Below are 17631 nucleotides of genomic sequence, written 5' to 3'. Positions count from 1 at the left end.
CGTTGTCAGCAGGAATTGACAGAGTATAGTGTAAATGAGAGTTGTTCGAGATGATATAAAATAAATTTGAGGGAGCACGACTTCAAAAAGGAAATTCTAGTAATCTAGGAATTTGACAGGGAAACTTGTTGGCACGTATGACATAGTTGTATTTGAGCGTTGTATGTAATGAAATGTTTCTAATTACATCCAGTACACGTGAGCTGTGATACGTTGTTGTCAAGTCTGCCTAGAAAGTTGTTACGCAGTTCTTGAAAATCAGGACAATCTAAAGATTGAAAATGAGGAATGTGATGAAGGGGGGGGGCAGCATTGGGAGGAGCAATATTGTTTTGTGCACTATTTTCATGGTCAATTATGTCCATAAAATCATGATCATCATCTGGAAACAAAGGGGCTGCCAAGTCCATGTCATTTACATCGCCTACAACATCTACTAAAGAATTCTCTGAATCAGATGAGTTGTTGTTATTAATTTGAGTAGCGTGCTGTTGAACATTAGCATTTGATGTTGATGGTTGCTGTGAGGACCTTCTATTTATCCTCCTATTGAGCTGTAATAATTGAGAGACACGTGGACGCCACTGCATCGGCCACGACGTGGTGTTCTGGGAAGTTGTATGTCCATGGTAGTTGTCAAGTTGTTTTGAAATTAAATTCAAAAAGTCAATTATGCAAAACAAAATATTGTAAAAAATTCACACCTAATCTACTACTATCTCAAACCTATGTTTTACAACAATAAAATGAATATTAGTTAAAGCTGTAGGTCTAGCCTACTGTAATGTATGTAATTTAACAACAGCAATAAGGAAATATGTTTATTATATCTCTGAAATGCAATATTAGAAGTAAAATGGCAAGCTACTGTGTAATATACACAGTTTGAAAGTTGGCTGTTGAATGTAGAATGGTTTTGATAGCGATCTAGCAGAAAGCAAGTATGAGCGTTCACGCGTCTGGAAGTTTTCTGCAAACTGGAGCAAAATAAAAAAATGCCTTCGTCATAAAGGGGTGTTGTAGTTCGGCCCTAGCTTGTACATAAGATGTAAAGAATTTTGGCTAACGTTTTAAATAATTTAATGAAACCTTCGGTAATTGGGAAAAACATAGCCTGATAGACTGTGTACGACAATTTCGTACTTGTAAATCGGTTTACGCCTCAAACGGTCTACGTTTATTACAGAAACCATTGAACTTAAAACCCCTGGAATGGCAAGAGGTCACTCGCGAGTACGGAAATCCGGTCGACGCCATTATCAGTTAATGTTCAAGTTAATTTCATTGCGTTCAATGTGAGAAAGAAATCTAATTTCAGATTTAACAGCTATGGAAGGTCACGAATACACCGCTCAATCAAAGGAACAGACTACTGAGATTGCTACTAATAATTTATGTACGAGAGATAAGGGTGTAGGTGCACAGTGCTATTGCTATTCCATGAACTGCAAAAACCGCAAGAATGGACTTTTAAAGGAAAAGGCATGACATTTCACAAGTGAGTCACTTCTACTACTAGTTCTATTACTATTGCTCAAGTCTACGACTACTAATAGTTGTGCTACTACTAGTTAGTACTGCTACTAGTTAGTTCTACTACACTAGTCACTGGGTGAGTGAGAGTCGATCAGTGTCACTACTGAGTGTACGAGTTTGACTGTATTTTGTAGTAAGATTGGTTTAGCACGGCCACTAGGCTAGATGCGTTCGATAAATATTCTTATTCAGTCATTAACAATCTCGTGTTGTTCTGCCCGGAAGCGAGAGAGAATGATATATTTTTCCACATAACCTAATATATAATCCTACTGCGATAATGCGGATACAATACACGTATATATGTGAACGAGAGAAGACAACTACTACAACATCTCCCTTTATACAAAATAAGAAGTAGGTAAGGCATATGTGGATTGGGCATACAGAAAGAAGGCATTACAAACTATGCTGAACAGCAAACATATAAGCCGCAAACTGAGAATAACAAGAGTGAGTATAATATGTACAAGACCTAGCAACGAATGAATGCAAAGGCTGCTCACAGATCCATGCGCTTTACAGGTCTACGTATGCGAGTGCTGCGGCGTAGTACTGGTGGCTGATTGTCAGAAATTGACATAGGTTGTCGTACTGCAGCAGTGTTGGATCCGGCCTCACGCTCGACTAGTGGGAGAGTGCTCGGTTCGACAATGTCCTGATTGTTCGGTGACAATCGGCAGAGGGCTTGACGGTTGCGACGTACGCTGCCGTTCGGAGTCTGTACTTCATGCGAGCGTCCTGGAAGGTTTTTGGTAACAACGCCTTCTCTGTCGAGATCCCTAATATACACGTCGTCACCTCGCGATAACGGAGATAACTCTTTCGCTCTGTGGCGGCTGTCAAAGTCTCTCTTCATGCAGGATTTGTAATCCTGTTCTTTCGACCTGACTATCTCTATGTCAGGAGGATTCGGTAGGAGTGACTTCGGATCAACGGGTATGTCCGATCTTAAGCGGCGTCCCATAAGTAGTTCGGCAGGAGAATAACCGTTCTGTATGGGCGTGTTCCTATACGCTAGTAGCGCTCTATATGGGTCGGATGATTTGTGTAGCAGATTCTTAACTGTGCGCACAGCACGCTCTGCTTCCCCATTAGCTTGTGGAAATCTCGGTGAGCTGGTTATGCTGAGGAAATTGTACTCTTCGGCAAACCTCTTGAACTGTTGGCTAGCGTACTGTGGGCCATTGTCAGATATAACAGACTGTGGGATACCGTGACGAGCGAATACGGACTTCAGTGCGTTGATCACGGAGTCGCTATCGGTTCGATCTAGCTTTATCACTTATATGTACCTAGAATAATAGTCTATAACTAGTACATAGTCTTTGCTTTGCCAATGAAACATGTCGGTGGCTACACGCTGCCATGGGTGGTCGGGGAAGATTGACGGTTGCAACGGTTCAGTCTTTTTGCTAGAGTATGTTTGGCATGTTCTACATGACTTTATCATTTCGGAAATCTCGGAAGAAATGCCTGGCCACCAGACTGACTGGCGGGCTCTCTCTCTGCATTTTGTGATGCCCTGATGGCCGCAATGCAATCTAAAAAGAATGTCTGCGCGCATCGGAAGAGGTATTACCAAACGGTCCATATACATGAGAACATTGTCCACCAGACTCAGATCTCCTTGAACTTGCCAATATGGCTTCAGGTTCGTCTGCAAGTCTGATAAGTAAAATGGCCAACCATGTTGCACGTATTGTCTGATTTGCCTACATGTTGTATCCTCCAGCTGTGCGTGTTTAATCTTGTTAAGCCTACGGTCCGTCGCTGGTAGTTGCGATAGAGACGATATAGTGTACACCTCAATTTCATTGGCGAGCTTTTTGTCCTCGACGTCTGGTCTACCTACTGGTCGGCGTGAAAGCAGATCTGCCACATAATTTGACTTTCCCGGTACGTGTTTAGTTACAAAGGTGTACTTCATTGCACGTAACCTTTGTCTTTGAATGCGAATCGTAAGATCGTTTACCGCCTTCGAATTAAATATGGGCACTAGCGGCTTGTGATCAGTTTCGACTGTCACGTCCTGATGGCCAAGAATGTACCTATCGAACTTAGCACATGACCACGCTATACCTAGTGCCTCTTTCTCTATAGATGACCAACGCTGTTCGGTTTCGGTTAGAGATCGGGATTTACATGCTACTAGCCTTCGGGAGCCATCGGATTGCACTTGTAGCAAAACTGCTCCTAGACCCTGATTGGAAGCGTCACACATTATGATTATTGGTTTGTCGATGCTGTACCATGCTAAACACGGAGCCTTCGACAATTCACACTTAATGTCAGACACGGCTTGTTTTTGGGCAACATCCCAGACCCAATGTGGCGACTTGAGGACAGCACGAAGTGGTATTGTCAATTCAGTGATGCGTGGCGAGAACTTTCCCAACTGATTCACGGTACCTAAGAGTGATTGTAGTTCAGTTATATTTGTCGGGTCAGCGAGATTTTGAATATCTCTGATACGATCGGGATCAGGTCTTACGCCTTCTGCATCTACTAAATGACCTAAAAATTTCGTGGAGCGTTGGCTGAAGCAACATTTCTCCGCATTAAGTGTCATGCCGGCCGTCCTCAGACGTTGGAGCACTTTGCGGACACGATCATCATGCTCCTGTTCGCTGACAGAGCTGTATACTAATAAGTCGTCCATGTGACAGACAACACCGTCAAGACCTTCGAGAATGTTATATATACACCGTTGAAAGATGTCGCCGGCGCTGACTAGTCCGAATGGAACCCTATTGTAGCAATAACGCCCAAAAGGAGTCACGAATGTCGTGAGTAGCCGGGATTCGTCGGATAGCGGAATTTGATAATAGCCCGAGTTTGCATCAAGCTTGCTCATAAATTTTGCACCTGATATCTTAGCAAGCGAGCTATCGACCGACGTACTTGGATATGTGTCACGCCGTACGGCCTTGTTTAAATTTGTAAGGTCGGCGCAAATTCGGATCTGATTTTGGTCTGCCTTCGGAACCTGGACCATACCCGCACACCAGTCTGTAGGTACGGTTACCTTTGAAATGACCTCTTTTCGTTCCATATCGTCCAGCTGCCTCTTTACGATCTGCAAACGGGGCATCGATACTTCGTACGGGATATGCAACGCTACTGGTTTCGCATCGTCTCGTATCTGTATCGTGTATGGATCTGCGAGCTTGCCTAAACCACAAAAAACATCAGGGTATTCAGATTTAAAATCATGTTTCCCTACAACATCACCAGAAACAGTGTTAACATTGAATACATGATTTACATCACAAGTAACCAAACCTAAAGAAATACAGGCATCCTTGCTTAACAGATTAGTGTTCTGATCAGAAACTATATAAACTTTCTCAACAATGTGTCGGTTGTCAATGCGCATCTTAGCATTGGCATAACCTAGTACAGGTAAGTGAGTGTTACCGGGTCCTACAAGTTGCTTGTCGGGTTTAGACAGTTTATGAATGTTACCTCTAAAAGTATCTACACTGCATACAGATACAGCAGCACCTGTATCGAGTTTGAACACACTTACGACCTCGGGACAGTTGTGGAAAGTGATATTTATTCTCACAGACCAGCTGCGATTGTCTACTTTGAGCGGCTTGACCTCACCTAGGAAATGTGGTGTCGAGATATTTTCAGCTACTTGAACTTCTGAAACCTTAGATAATTGTCTGCATACCGATTTCCAATGCCCGATCTTCCGGCAGTGGTTACATACAGATTTGATAGCTGGGCATGATGATTTCGGGTGGAAGCCTTTTCCACACCTGTGACAGGCTTTCGGTTTACTGGCTGGATTAGGGTTATAACTAGCAGCACCAGTCGTTATGGGCCTAGCATTCTTGGCAGTCGCTTTCATAGATCTACGGTTTTTCAAATGTTTAACGCTGTCTACTGACGCCGACGAACCTTCAATGCCAGGTCTCACTACCGTCTGTGCCTGCTTTGCTGATTCATATCTTCTGCAAATGTCTACAGCAGTGTTGAGAGTCAAATCTAATTCTGATTGTAGTTTGTTGCTCAGCGAATCATCCGTAACGCCAACAACCAATCTATCGCGGATAAGTTCTTCTCTCAATGCACCGTAGTTGCAATATTCAGCTTGTCTATACAGCTTATTGATAAATACGTCCATGCCATCGTTGCCTTGAGCAAGCTTGTTGAATTTCGCGCGTTCTACTATCGTATTAGTGCGAACACCAAAATATGTATCGAAAGCATTAATTAAATTGTCGTGTGTATCCTCCGGGATAGCTTTGGCTAAGATGATATCTTCTGCTTGAGGGCCTAACGTATAAACAAAGGTGTTAATCTGTTCTCGGTCCCTTTGCTCACATAATCTACTTGCCTCCCGATACCTGAGCCATCTGGCTTTCCACCTAGTCCATTGTCCTGGGTCACTGAAGTCAAATTTGTCCGGTGGATTCAGTCTTGGAATCGAGTAATGTTTATGTACCACAGGAGCGGCATCTTCTTCTTCGCTATGCTCACTGTCTCCCATAACATTGCTGAAGACCTCCTCTCGCTGCCACCATGTAGTAAGATTGGTTTAGCACGGCCACTAGGCTAGATGCGTTCGATAAATATTCTTATTCAGTCATTAACAATCTCGTGTTGTTCTGCCCGGAAGCGAGAGAGAATGATATATTTTCCACATAACCTAATATATAATCCTACTGCGATAATGCGGATACAATACACGTATATATGTGAACGAGAGAAGACAACTACTACAACATATTTTGTCGGTGACTAGATAAATTTATAAGCTAGTGAGTGAAATGTTCTTCCTTCAGAACGAAGGTTTTTTATTATTTAAATTTTGATTTTTTTTATTTTAATATTTTGGAACTACAACCCATTAGGTTATTTCTAAATATTTATATTTGAAGGAAGTGTTTGTCGTGCTTATAATATTATTTATTGTTGTACCTGGATCTAGCTAGCAGTAAGGAGATAAGAGTAATAATACTATTGTTATTACTACTGTTGCTAACTAACTACAGTTTCATTTTAATTTTTAGATTTCCAAACAAAGCAACTGAGAACTCTCGTTATTTACAATGGTATCGCAACCGCAGAAGAGTGAATAAGCCTGATCCTTGAGCACTTATCTGCAACGAACATTTCAATGATCTATGTTTTGACAGCAGGTTAAAACGTTCGACTGAAGCCATTTAAAGGTAATATTTTTCAATGTTGAATGATACTTTTCAATGATTGAATTTAAAACCATATTGTCAAGCACAGTGCTGCAAGGTTGCTCAACTTAAAGTAGCCATACATATTTGAAAGAAATTTAGAAACCTCAAACAGCACCCAAAACAGTGACAGCTGCCACAGCAATTGCCTATGAATATGTCTGCAGCTTAGCAGTTGTGTGATCTGTTCTCTGTGATTCTTCATCTTCGTTTCTGGGATTTAATGTCCAACGCATAAATTATGCTGTCCTTTTTATCAAATGTTAACTGTGTAAATGTTTTTTCATTTCCTAGTTGTTGTAATAAAACTACATAATACTCCTGCAAATCATAAATTCCAAATTGATAGCAATAACTTTCAATTTAGAACACAAAACATCTTTTTGGAACAAAAAAATCAAAAAAATCGATTTAAATAAAAAAAATCAAATAAAACAATAGAAATCGATCTTTTTGATTTAAAAAAAATCATCGATTTCTAACAACCCTGCCTACAACACAACAGGGTAAGACATGGTGAATCTTTTCATATCAAATAACGGTAATGTGAATTGTAGTTGCAAGTCAACCATTAAGCTTTATGCCTAAGATGGGTGTGAATGACTTTCAGTGAAAATTGCTACATTTTCATTTTACATAGCGATATGGTAGCATTTTGAGCTGTTTTATTTTCATTTATTTTATTAGTTGTATTGTTGTTTATTAAGGGTACTATGTTTATGTGAATAAGACATTCATTTTTGTTGATTTTATGTAATTGTTATAATTGATGCTTTTGTTTAGGGGGTTGGAATAATAATCCTACTGTTACTCAGTTTAAGGCTACCTTCGCAAACTTATCATCAAATGTGGTGCAGAATCAGATGCTAGTAAGACAGGTAATGTTACTGCTCAAAACGAGATTCTCATCATACAGGCTACTCCAGAAGTTGATCAGTTTGTGGAACTCAATGATTTCAGATGTCAAATTTCTGTTATAGGTAACAGTATAGTCTATATAGCTGGCTACATTGTGCAAAAGCTAACTAAAGTGCTGTCGTGACATTGGCCGTCAGTCGCTGGTTACGACTAAGTCAAATATCCAGTACCGACATCTCTATACTCTACTCAAGCTACAAAACAATGGAGGATTGGTGCTTCCATCAGACGATATCATCAGGATCCTGCTAGTTGCAGATCAATACTTTCGTATTCATACAAAGCCAGATCCACTCCATTGTGTGGTGTATTTTATCAATAGTGTAAGGTCTAGTGATGTGTTATGCTTTGGGAAACACCTTACGGATATGGCAGATGGCATATCCAACCACTGCGTCATTGTCAAAAACCTTATTGAGTCGTTTTATGATCTCCGACAGCATCATTATGCTAAAATCCTACACTCAAACTGCAAGGTGCATCTTTGTGGCATACAATACTAAAGTAGTACTTTTTAAAGGCCAGTAACAATATAATCACTGTAATATTCATCTGCAGCTGTTGTTGTGCTGTTATTCCTAATCTAATTTAGTTCTAAGAAACTGATGCACCTTGGCTCAATATCCACTTTTATACAAATCTCCTTTTACACAGTTTCTGTAACGTGTATGTATAAGTTTAATCATCTGATTACACTAATTCCTGCATTTCCTTGTTTGCATTATTTTGATTATTCTCTATTACAACGGTTTTTAATTTCCGTTTAGTTGTTGCAGTAGTTCATTTCATCTTTTACAGACACTGTATTATACATATCATGCATTCATAAGCTATTATCACTTAAATCTTGAAAACAGTTTCTGTTTTGGCAGCATACCTATGTGTGGTTTTTATCGAAATACTTCATGTGCTAAGTTTTTCCATATGCATTTGTGCATATGTAATATAAATTTTAATATAATGGAACAGTTGTTATTTGCCTGAATATATCATTTGCTGGGTTTATGCATTTGTAATACAACAGTTTGTATGAGTAACATGGTCCACGAAAATCTATTATACATCTACTTATCATTTGATATATCCTACTCCATATGTTATAAATAGGTTTTCTTCTGTCAGGGCACTCTAAACGTTGTGTTGGAGTAGCTTTCTTTAACACCCAGCTAGAAAATAACTATTCAACATGTATATTTCTGTCATTTTTCACCGTTTGTTTACAAGCGGAAACAGCATTCGATTAGCTCTCCAATATGGCGCACACGTTACGTTTATTATCAACGTAAAAGTCACGTGCTTGCCATTCCAGGGGTTTTAAGTTCAATGACAGAAACCTTCGGACAAATAAATTCGAATAATTATTCTTATGATAATTTTATAAAATCAAATAAATATTTTTATAATTAAAAATTTTTGCAAGATATTAAAAACGGAAAAAAAATTAGAAACCTTGGGCAATTAGACAATGCTATAGACTGGTGAAATGAGCACGTGTTTCTCGTGAAATACAACCTTCCTAATAATTCTACTATCTGGCGCACGGCTTTATTGGCGTATCGTTAGCCGGTCTTAATTTGGATTTAAAAAAGCTTGTCATGTTTTCTCTTGCGAATTTCGGCCAAATTAATCGGTCTATTTGTGTATTATCCGATCAGCTGGGTAAGTTTTAGGATATTGTCGACAATTTTCAAAGACTTGGTAACATATTCAAGTAGCTTTATATGTGTTTTGTATTGTTATTATACTTAAACGACTCCATTGAAAAATGGCTAAATTAGTTGATGATATTTCGGTACAAGGGTTTGCGACGATGATGATGAATTCTGAATAAATTCTGGTTATTTATTATTGACACGATGAGGAACACGCAAGATGGAAACGAGAAAGAATGCGGTGGGTTTGTACGGAATTTTTTCTACCGTAGACACCGTGTACCACCGCCGTAAGACTTTTCTATAGGAACTACATTTTATCCAGACTATTCCCCGATGTAAACCACGGGCTAGCCGGGTCACTCTAGGATTTTCGCCACGAACATACAAAACAAAAACTTTTGTTTTTGTTTTGTATGTGCGTAGCGAAAATCCTTGAGCGCGTGACCCGGCTAGCCGGTGATGTAAACACAGGTCGACTTGTGATTCTCTTACCTCAGACGAGGTGGAACTTCCTAGCGATTTAATTTAAATCTAGGTGAAATTTATAAACATTAGACTTCGGCATCCAATCGCAGGGCGTTGTCAATTTCAATGTCATTTGTCATCCTAACAACAAACAACCTAGCCTGTCTTGACAAACTGTTGTTTTTGCGTAGTTGTCCCCTCGTCGAGCGGCGAGCAACAACAGCTTGTCACAAGACGTACTGCACCTGATGCATCAGCTGCACTTATAAGGAGTTGTTCTCTTCCGTCTACGCGGCTTGGCTTCGATGTTATTCCGGTCGCTCCATTGGTAATCATAACGGATTTCACGCAAAAACTTATGTAGAAAAATTAAGATAAGAACGTTTAACTGGCGACCCCTCTCTGCAGTAAACTTTATTAGAATTTGAGAACTTAGGCACCAACAGCGACTAAAAATGTCGTTATTTGTGCGCTCAGTCAGTTTTATTTCTATTTTTGTATCAGTCAGTTTTATTTGTTCTTATGGATTTTATTTTAAGTTTATTTTATTCTCAAGTTCTACTAAAGTTTATCACAGAAACTGGTCTTTGGTTAAACGTTGTAATCTTTTTTTTCTACATAAATTTTTGCGTGAAATCCGTTATGATTACCAATGGAGCGACCGACATAACATCGCGGCCAAGCCGCGTAGACGGAAGAGAACAACTCCTTGTAAGTGCAGCTGATGCATCAGGTGCAGTACGTCTTGTGACAAGCTGTTGTTGCTCGCTGCTCGACGAGGGGACAACTACGCAAAAACAACAGCTTGTCAAGACAGGCTACAAACGACCCGATCTCATGGGCTGTAGGGCAAAAAGTCGGACATCACTGTTACTACTGACAATCAATAATATGATAACATAATATATAATAATAATATGTGGATTAATCAGTAAACATGATCAAACATTTAATTTACGATATTGTATTTTAGTATTACTTGATACAAAAATCAACACCGCTTTTCATTATTTCAGTTATATTATCCTTTCTGTCAATTTTTATTTCACAACACCAAAAGAATGAAGAGTAATTAAATCACTTGCCACCAGTAACAAGCTCAAAACATGACTGTTTTCGGTTTAACAATAAGCGGTCCAAACGTCATTTATGCCGAAGTCTATTGTTTATAAATTTCACCTAAATCTAAAGGGAGCCTCTATTTATTGGGTTTTGTTTTGAGTCAAGGTATAATTTGGAGAGCAGCACACTGCTGCTTAGGATTATTGAGTTCTGGTTGTGTGCCCTCTGATGTCTCGAATTGTTCGAGGCAAAAAGCTATTGTGGTAGATATTTTTGTTTGTTGTTACAGAGTTAAAGTTCTCCCCTGGGGCTCTTCTTGTTGTAATTGTCATATTTTCTCTGTCTTTGTTGATTTCATCGTATGCTTCAGAGAGGGAATAGTGATTGCGTGAACATTGCTATTAATGACAATTACCACAACATTGGGTGATTAAAAGTAGCCGACAAGATATAAAAATGGCTGTAATAGACAGAAGATGGACAGCTGTACTTGTTCTATTTACTTTCGTGAGTTATCTAGGATATTACTTTCATTCAGGTAAGCGTATTTGCCATACTCCTTGTTGCAAAAAGCTGCGAGTGATATTACATTTGTACGACTGACACCTCAAGTTTGTCTGAAGGAGAGATCATTGTGTTTTACTTGTTCCAACCACAAAACAAAATATGGATGCATACGAAATACTTTACCAAGTCATTCTTTATCGCCTAGCATATAACTATCAAATGTGCTTGACCATTTCTATGCTTGAAACATGTACCTGAAACATGTACTGGTGTAAGATAGCAACGGAGCTACAGAGCAACAGCTCTGTAGCTCCGTTGCTGTCTTACACCAGTGTTCCAAGCAATAGTAGTGTTTACATTTTAAGATGTTATTGGAAGGTTAATTCTACTACAAATGTTGTATTTTAAGATGCTATATTTGAGTAGATGTCCTGTCAAGAGGCTCAAACAGAGTGCTAAAAATGCTACCTCAAAGATCCTTAATGGAGGAGCCAGGTGCTAGGAAACCCCAACTGATTGTCTATAGAATGGATGGCTATACTCTACCCAAGAGGTCAGGAGGACTAAAATGTGGAGATTTCTGGTGCAAACTTAGACACGGTCAAACCAATGTTTCTGGAGCTGATTTAGCGGTTTTCAGTGAAATAGATGTTCAGCACTTTGTTCACCCACCAAATAAAAGGCCATCAGATGTTTGGGCTTTTTTTTCTAAGGAAACCCAAACAACTCTTAATATCACAAAGAGTCTTCCAGAGTGGAATGGGATGTTTAACTACAGTGCCACTTTTGATAGAAATAATGAAGCCAACATGCACGTTTTTCGTGCAGAGCTAGAGAGGATAACTCCTTCCGGATCTATAAAATTCTCTCCTACACCACGAATGAAGCCTTTGCGTGCTCTATGGTATCTTTCGCACTGCTCTTCAGAGAATAATCACCACGGCATACGTAGCGGCAGAGAGCAATATGTTCTAGAACTTTCCAAACATATCCCAATAGATATTTACTCTGCATCTGAGAAGCCCTTTTGTCGACAAGTATTTGGTGATCTTGTTAAGGAGCATGGAACTCCTGAGCCTGACATGTCTGATTACATGTTTTATTTTTCCTTTGAGAACAGTCTCTGCAGGGATTGCGTAACTGAAAAGCTTTGGAAAGTTCTAGAAAGCAATAGCACAACAATTCCTATAGCGTTAGGAGGCACCTCTATAGAGGATTATGAGATTGTTGCTCCTCCCAATAGCTTTATACATGTCAAGAATTTTACGTCACCAGCAGCTCTCGCAGAGCACCTGCGGTACGTGGCAGAGAATGACGAAGCATTTCACTATTATAACCAATGGAGAAATGAGTTCACCCTCGTCTCTCATCTTAGAAGGGGACATGGAGGTGACTATTTAAATTTGATGCCAAGTCTTGCTTGAAAATTTTTTTGTTATTCTTAGCTAAATATATCAAGTTATCTAAAAAGGATTTCTTATTTACACCTACAAACGTATTCATAGCCTGCACACTAGGCTGCTTGGACTGAATATTTACAAGTATTTTTATAGTAAGTACCGACTTATGCACAGATTTAAAGAAATATGTTGCAATTCTTACCTAAGTTCCCTGAAGAAAAAAGATCATCTCATATGAAAACTTGGTCTAAAAACCTATTTTATACCATCCAATAGTTGCAAAACCTATGCTTAGCACAGCTTCTGCAACAATTTAAAGACATATCATCTTATTACATAATATAAAATTAAATGATATTTATTACAGACTTCCTCTGTTACTTCTGTCATCTGATCAACAGAAGACCACAGAGAATCTGGAACACCTTCTCTCAGGATTATTCTAGCGATCAATGTCTGAATATGGCTGACAGACAGAAAGCGTGCGCTTATTACAATTTACCATGTGGTAACACCAAGACATAGATTATTGTGAAATAGACAGGCGTATCATACATGAAGGCATACAATTTTGTTTTACTTTTAAAAATGAAAATGTGAAGTAATATTGCATTACGAACTTGCTCTCTGTAGCGTTTGTGAATTTGAATTCGTTGAAATACTCATGACACAATCTCTGCTAAGTTAAAGAAATGCAAATATTGTTTCAATATCATTCATTTAATTTGCTTTTGCTCTATGTATATATACAAATCTCAGGGTTTGTCATTTGTCTGTTGGTCTGTCATTCGTGTGTCCCGTTATAGCGATGAAGATAAGGATGAAAAATGTTCTACACTCGATTTTAGCTCAGAACCTCCAGGTCTGCAGACAGGCGTGCTCAACTACTGGGTCAATCAGTTACATTGCTATACAATGCAATAATTGTAATTATACTCATTACATCGGTTGCAATTGCACGCTTAAATCGCTTGGAAGGTAATATTGGTTATTACCAGCACGCTTGAAAATCATGATTGCGTGAGAGATCATTACGCGTAACGATTATTAAGCTACTTTTAGCCATGACTCTTGTTATAGTAAAGATTTAGACTAGTTCACGTTACTAGCTTAAGTTACTCAAATTCATTAGGTAAGTATTTTGTTACCGTGCAACGCCAGGCATTCAGTAGTAATAAATCAATAACAGATTTTACAATGATAGTTGTTGACCAAGTCAATGAGAACTTCACTGATACTCACCCAGTCTATCCTTGAGTAACCTAAATAATGGGGCACACCCTGTCCAACAAGCACCTGCTTCTTCTTTCTAGCGCTGGTCTATATTTTCTTCTGAATGCAAATACTAATCATATAGTACAAAACTTCTGGTCAATGCTATTATATATGTTGTTAGTAAACTTTATAATAAATTATGGCATTAATAGCCCGCATGAAACAGATTCACATTTCAATCTATTAACACACAGCTGCTCTAGGATTCTCTTGAATCTTTATAATTCAGGGTGACACAGACATCTGACATCTACAAACAAGTCTCAAAACAGTCTTTCAACCGAGTTTAAAACCTTAGGGAAGAATTCATTGTTGACTTTAGGGGTAAGTTTTCATAATAAACACCATATACATGCATGTAAACACGCCATCAGCATAAAATGAATTATTATCTTTAATGTGCTGTTATATTTCTAGTATATTTGATGGGCATTTAATGACAAAGTGAAAACACCCCAATAAAGATTTTACACTTACACTGCCCCAGCTTGGTTGGAGAGAATAACCCAATTAATGTACTAGTTTAAAATCATCAATGTTTATTGTTATTAAATTTTCAGCTTTTTTTTATTTAGGCTCGTTTAACGCCTACTGAATTTCATACTTTTAGCTTTTAAAGAATAGAGAAAGCATAATATTATTATGCTTTATTATTTATCTTGAGGTGTGGAATGGTGTTTTAAAAAAAGAATCAAGGAGATTGACCAACCAGAAGCTGAGATATAGCCAGCCAAACATAGGTCTACCAAAAAACATAAGTGTTTTGGTAATCCTCATATTAGCATAAAAATATGACGTATGAAATCGACTTGTGTGCCATTGGTCAATCAAGCCAACTAATGCGCGCTCCTATAACAATCACGACGGTTTAATTGGTTTAATCGTAGAAAGAATAGACTAATCAAATTGGGCCTAACAATCATTGCTCCAAAAATTCCGAACCAGTCCCTCTGACGTGTAGATTAGTTTTAGCATGAAATAATTACACGCATCTATGATCAGTTCAGTAAGTAATATATTAAATGATAAGATATGAACTTCAGCATAAGTATCTGCATAGTATTTTCTTCAATCAATCATCAATCGCGATTATCATTTGGAATTTTCTACAAATTATATTAATTACATCGTTAATTCTATACAAAGGTATATTATTATTTTGTATAATATGCATTATGATTATATTAATTAATCATAAAAAACAATTATAGATAACATAGACAGAAGAATCAAATCAAAAGTTGTTTTCTTTTCTTACGACAAGAGCAGCACGGTCAAGTTATTCTTTTCAAAAATATGGCTGTAGTGAACTTACAGTTTAATTAACAGTGACAATAATCCTAAAAATCAACTAAATGCTGCAGTAGGTACAAAGATGAAGAAGGAACAAAGATTTACACCCGCGTGTCTTATTCGACTGGTAAACAAACTGCGAATAGCGGATATTGTAAATTATAGACCGGCATAGGCTATACACGCGCCGTTTGTTCAACAGACGATCTTCGGTGCATATAGAGTTGAAGTTTGAGGCACAATAATCAAAATATCCTCTTCTGTTTTGACAAATCATGGCAGGGGGTTGTGGGCAGTTGCCTTAACCACACAATGTTTGCTTGATTTTTTTGAGAAACCAAAGCTTGTCTGTAAATTATTTACTACCGCGAGAAGCGTTTCGCATCTCACAGCCTAAAACAATCAGTATACGCAATGGAGGTAAGGGTGCGCAACTCCGGCACATATCCAATAAGTCGATTTTATACGTCACAACTTTTGGGGTTTTCGAGGGGTTTTTCCTCCGATTCGTTTTTAGGTAGACCTATGTTTGGCTGGCTATATCTCAGCTTCTGGTTGGTCAATCTCCTTGATTCTTTTTTTAAAACACCAGTCAACACCTCAAGATAAATAATAAAGCATAATAATATTATGCTTTCTCTATTCTTTAAAGAGATATCAAGGTCATGTTTACACTAATAAAGACCTATGAAGGTGATACCTACACTTATAACAAAATATCAAGGTTATGCCTACACTTTTAAAGAGATGTCAAAGTCTTTCCAACTTTTTTAAGGAAATATGGTCATATGTAAACATCAAGGCAAGATTTAATATTTTGATTAAGAAAATGTCAAGGTCATATAAACTCTTTAACGAAATATCAAGGTCACACATCTTTAAAAATAGCCAGGTCTTATCTGCTCTACTAAAGAAGTATGAATGTCATCACTACTCTTAGAAAATTCAAAAGACAACATTAAAGACGGAGATGTCTGCAAACCATTTTTACCAAATTTTTGTTCATGTTAGCAGAAGGGATTGGACAACTCTTGAATATTGCAGGTGATTCTATAATCTATTGTTGTTAAGTAGATCAAGTGCACTTAGTTGGCGTAAGCATTCAGCGCCACGCTCTGTCACTTAGCCAGTCGTGTCTGGTGGTTTCTGTTAAAAACTGAAATTTCATGTTCTCCAGTGGTTCCTGTAATAATGTAGCAGATGTACTTGGTGAGTCTGGGTATGTCTTAGCAGAGTCCACGAAAATTAACTTGTTCACAGGGATTGCAAGGAGGTGATAAGGAGAAGCATGAGACATAGCTGGGAGGAAGCGCGAATGGCTGAACCGCAGGATTCAGTAGTTTACACAAGATACGGACAGTAAATAGGTTTCAATTTCAGACTTGTTTGCCTTACAAATGATTCATAGCACAAATCTTATACGGTCTCTCTATATGCTCTCTCTTTCTCTCTCTCTATATGCTCTCTCTCTCTATATGCTCTCTCTCTCTATATGCTCTCTCTCTATATGCTCTCTCTCTATATGCTCTCTCTCTATATGCTCTCTCTCTATATCTCTCTCTCTATATCTCTCTCTCTATATCTCTCTCTCTATATCTCTCTCTATATCTCTCTATCTATATCTCTCTCTATATCTCTCTCTCTATATCTCTCTCTCTATATCTCTCTCTCTATATCTCTCTTTCTATATCTCTCTCTCTATATCTCTCTCTCTATATATCTCTCTCTATATCTCTCTCTCTATATCTCTCTCTTTCTATATCTCTCTCTCTATATCTCTCTCTATATCTCTCTCTCTTTATATCTCTCTCTATATCTCTCTCTCTATATCTCTCTCTATATCTCTCTCTCTCTATATCTCTCTATATGCTCTCTCTCTATATGCTCTCTCTCTATATCTCTCTCTCTATATCTCTCTCTCTATATCTCTCTCTCTATATCTCTCTCTCTATATCTCTCTCTCTCTATCTCTCTCTCTATATCTCTATATCTCTCTCTCTATATCTCTCTCTCTATATCTCTCTCTCTATATGCTCTCTCTCTATATGCTCTCTCTCTATATGCTCTCTCTCTATATGCTCTCTCTCTATATCTCTCTCTCTATATCTCTCTCTATATCTCTCTCTCTATATCTCTCTTTCTATATCTCTCTCTCTATATATCTCTCTCTATATCTCTCTCTCTATATCTCTCTCTTTCTATATCTCTCTCTCTATATCTCTCTCTCTATATCTCTCTCTCTTTATATCTCTCTCTCTATATCTCTCTCTATATCTCTCTCTCTATATCTCTCTCTCTATATGCTCTCTCTCTATA

The 17631-nt window shown here is 38.2% G+C and overlaps 1 protein-coding gene and 1 long non-coding RNA gene across 2 annotated transcripts; both read left to right on the top strand.

Annotated features, from left to right (window-relative positions):
- Positions 1–1249: 1249 nt before the first annotated feature.
- On the top strand, positions 1250–7781 carry LOC137408723 (uncharacterized). The gene is made up of 3 exons (XR_010980121.1): positions 1250–1498; positions 6564–6722; positions 7721–7781. It is a non-coding gene; the product is annotated as an uncharacterized lncRNA (long non-coding RNA).
- Positions 7782–11829: 4048 nt separating this feature from the next.
- On the top strand, positions 11830–12771 carry LOC137408057 (alpha-(1,3)-fucosyltransferase fut-1-like). Its single transcript, XM_068094446.1, has one exon. It carries the CDS (start codon positions 11830–11832, stop codon positions 12769–12771), a length of 942 nt encoding a protein of 313 aa, XP_067950547.1.
- The last annotated feature ends 4860 nt before the right edge of the window (positions 12772–17631 follow it).

This window comes from Watersipora subatra, chromosome 11 (genome assembly GCF_963576615.1).
Source record: "Watersipora subatra chromosome 11, tzWatSuba1.1, whole genome shotgun sequence".
Classification (NCBI taxonomy): Eukaryota; Metazoa; Bryozoa; class Gymnolaemata; order Cheilostomatida; family Watersiporidae; genus Watersipora; species Watersipora subatra.
The sequence above is the reverse complement of the archived record's forward strand: the minus strand, read 5'-3'. Positions and strand labels throughout refer to the sequence as shown.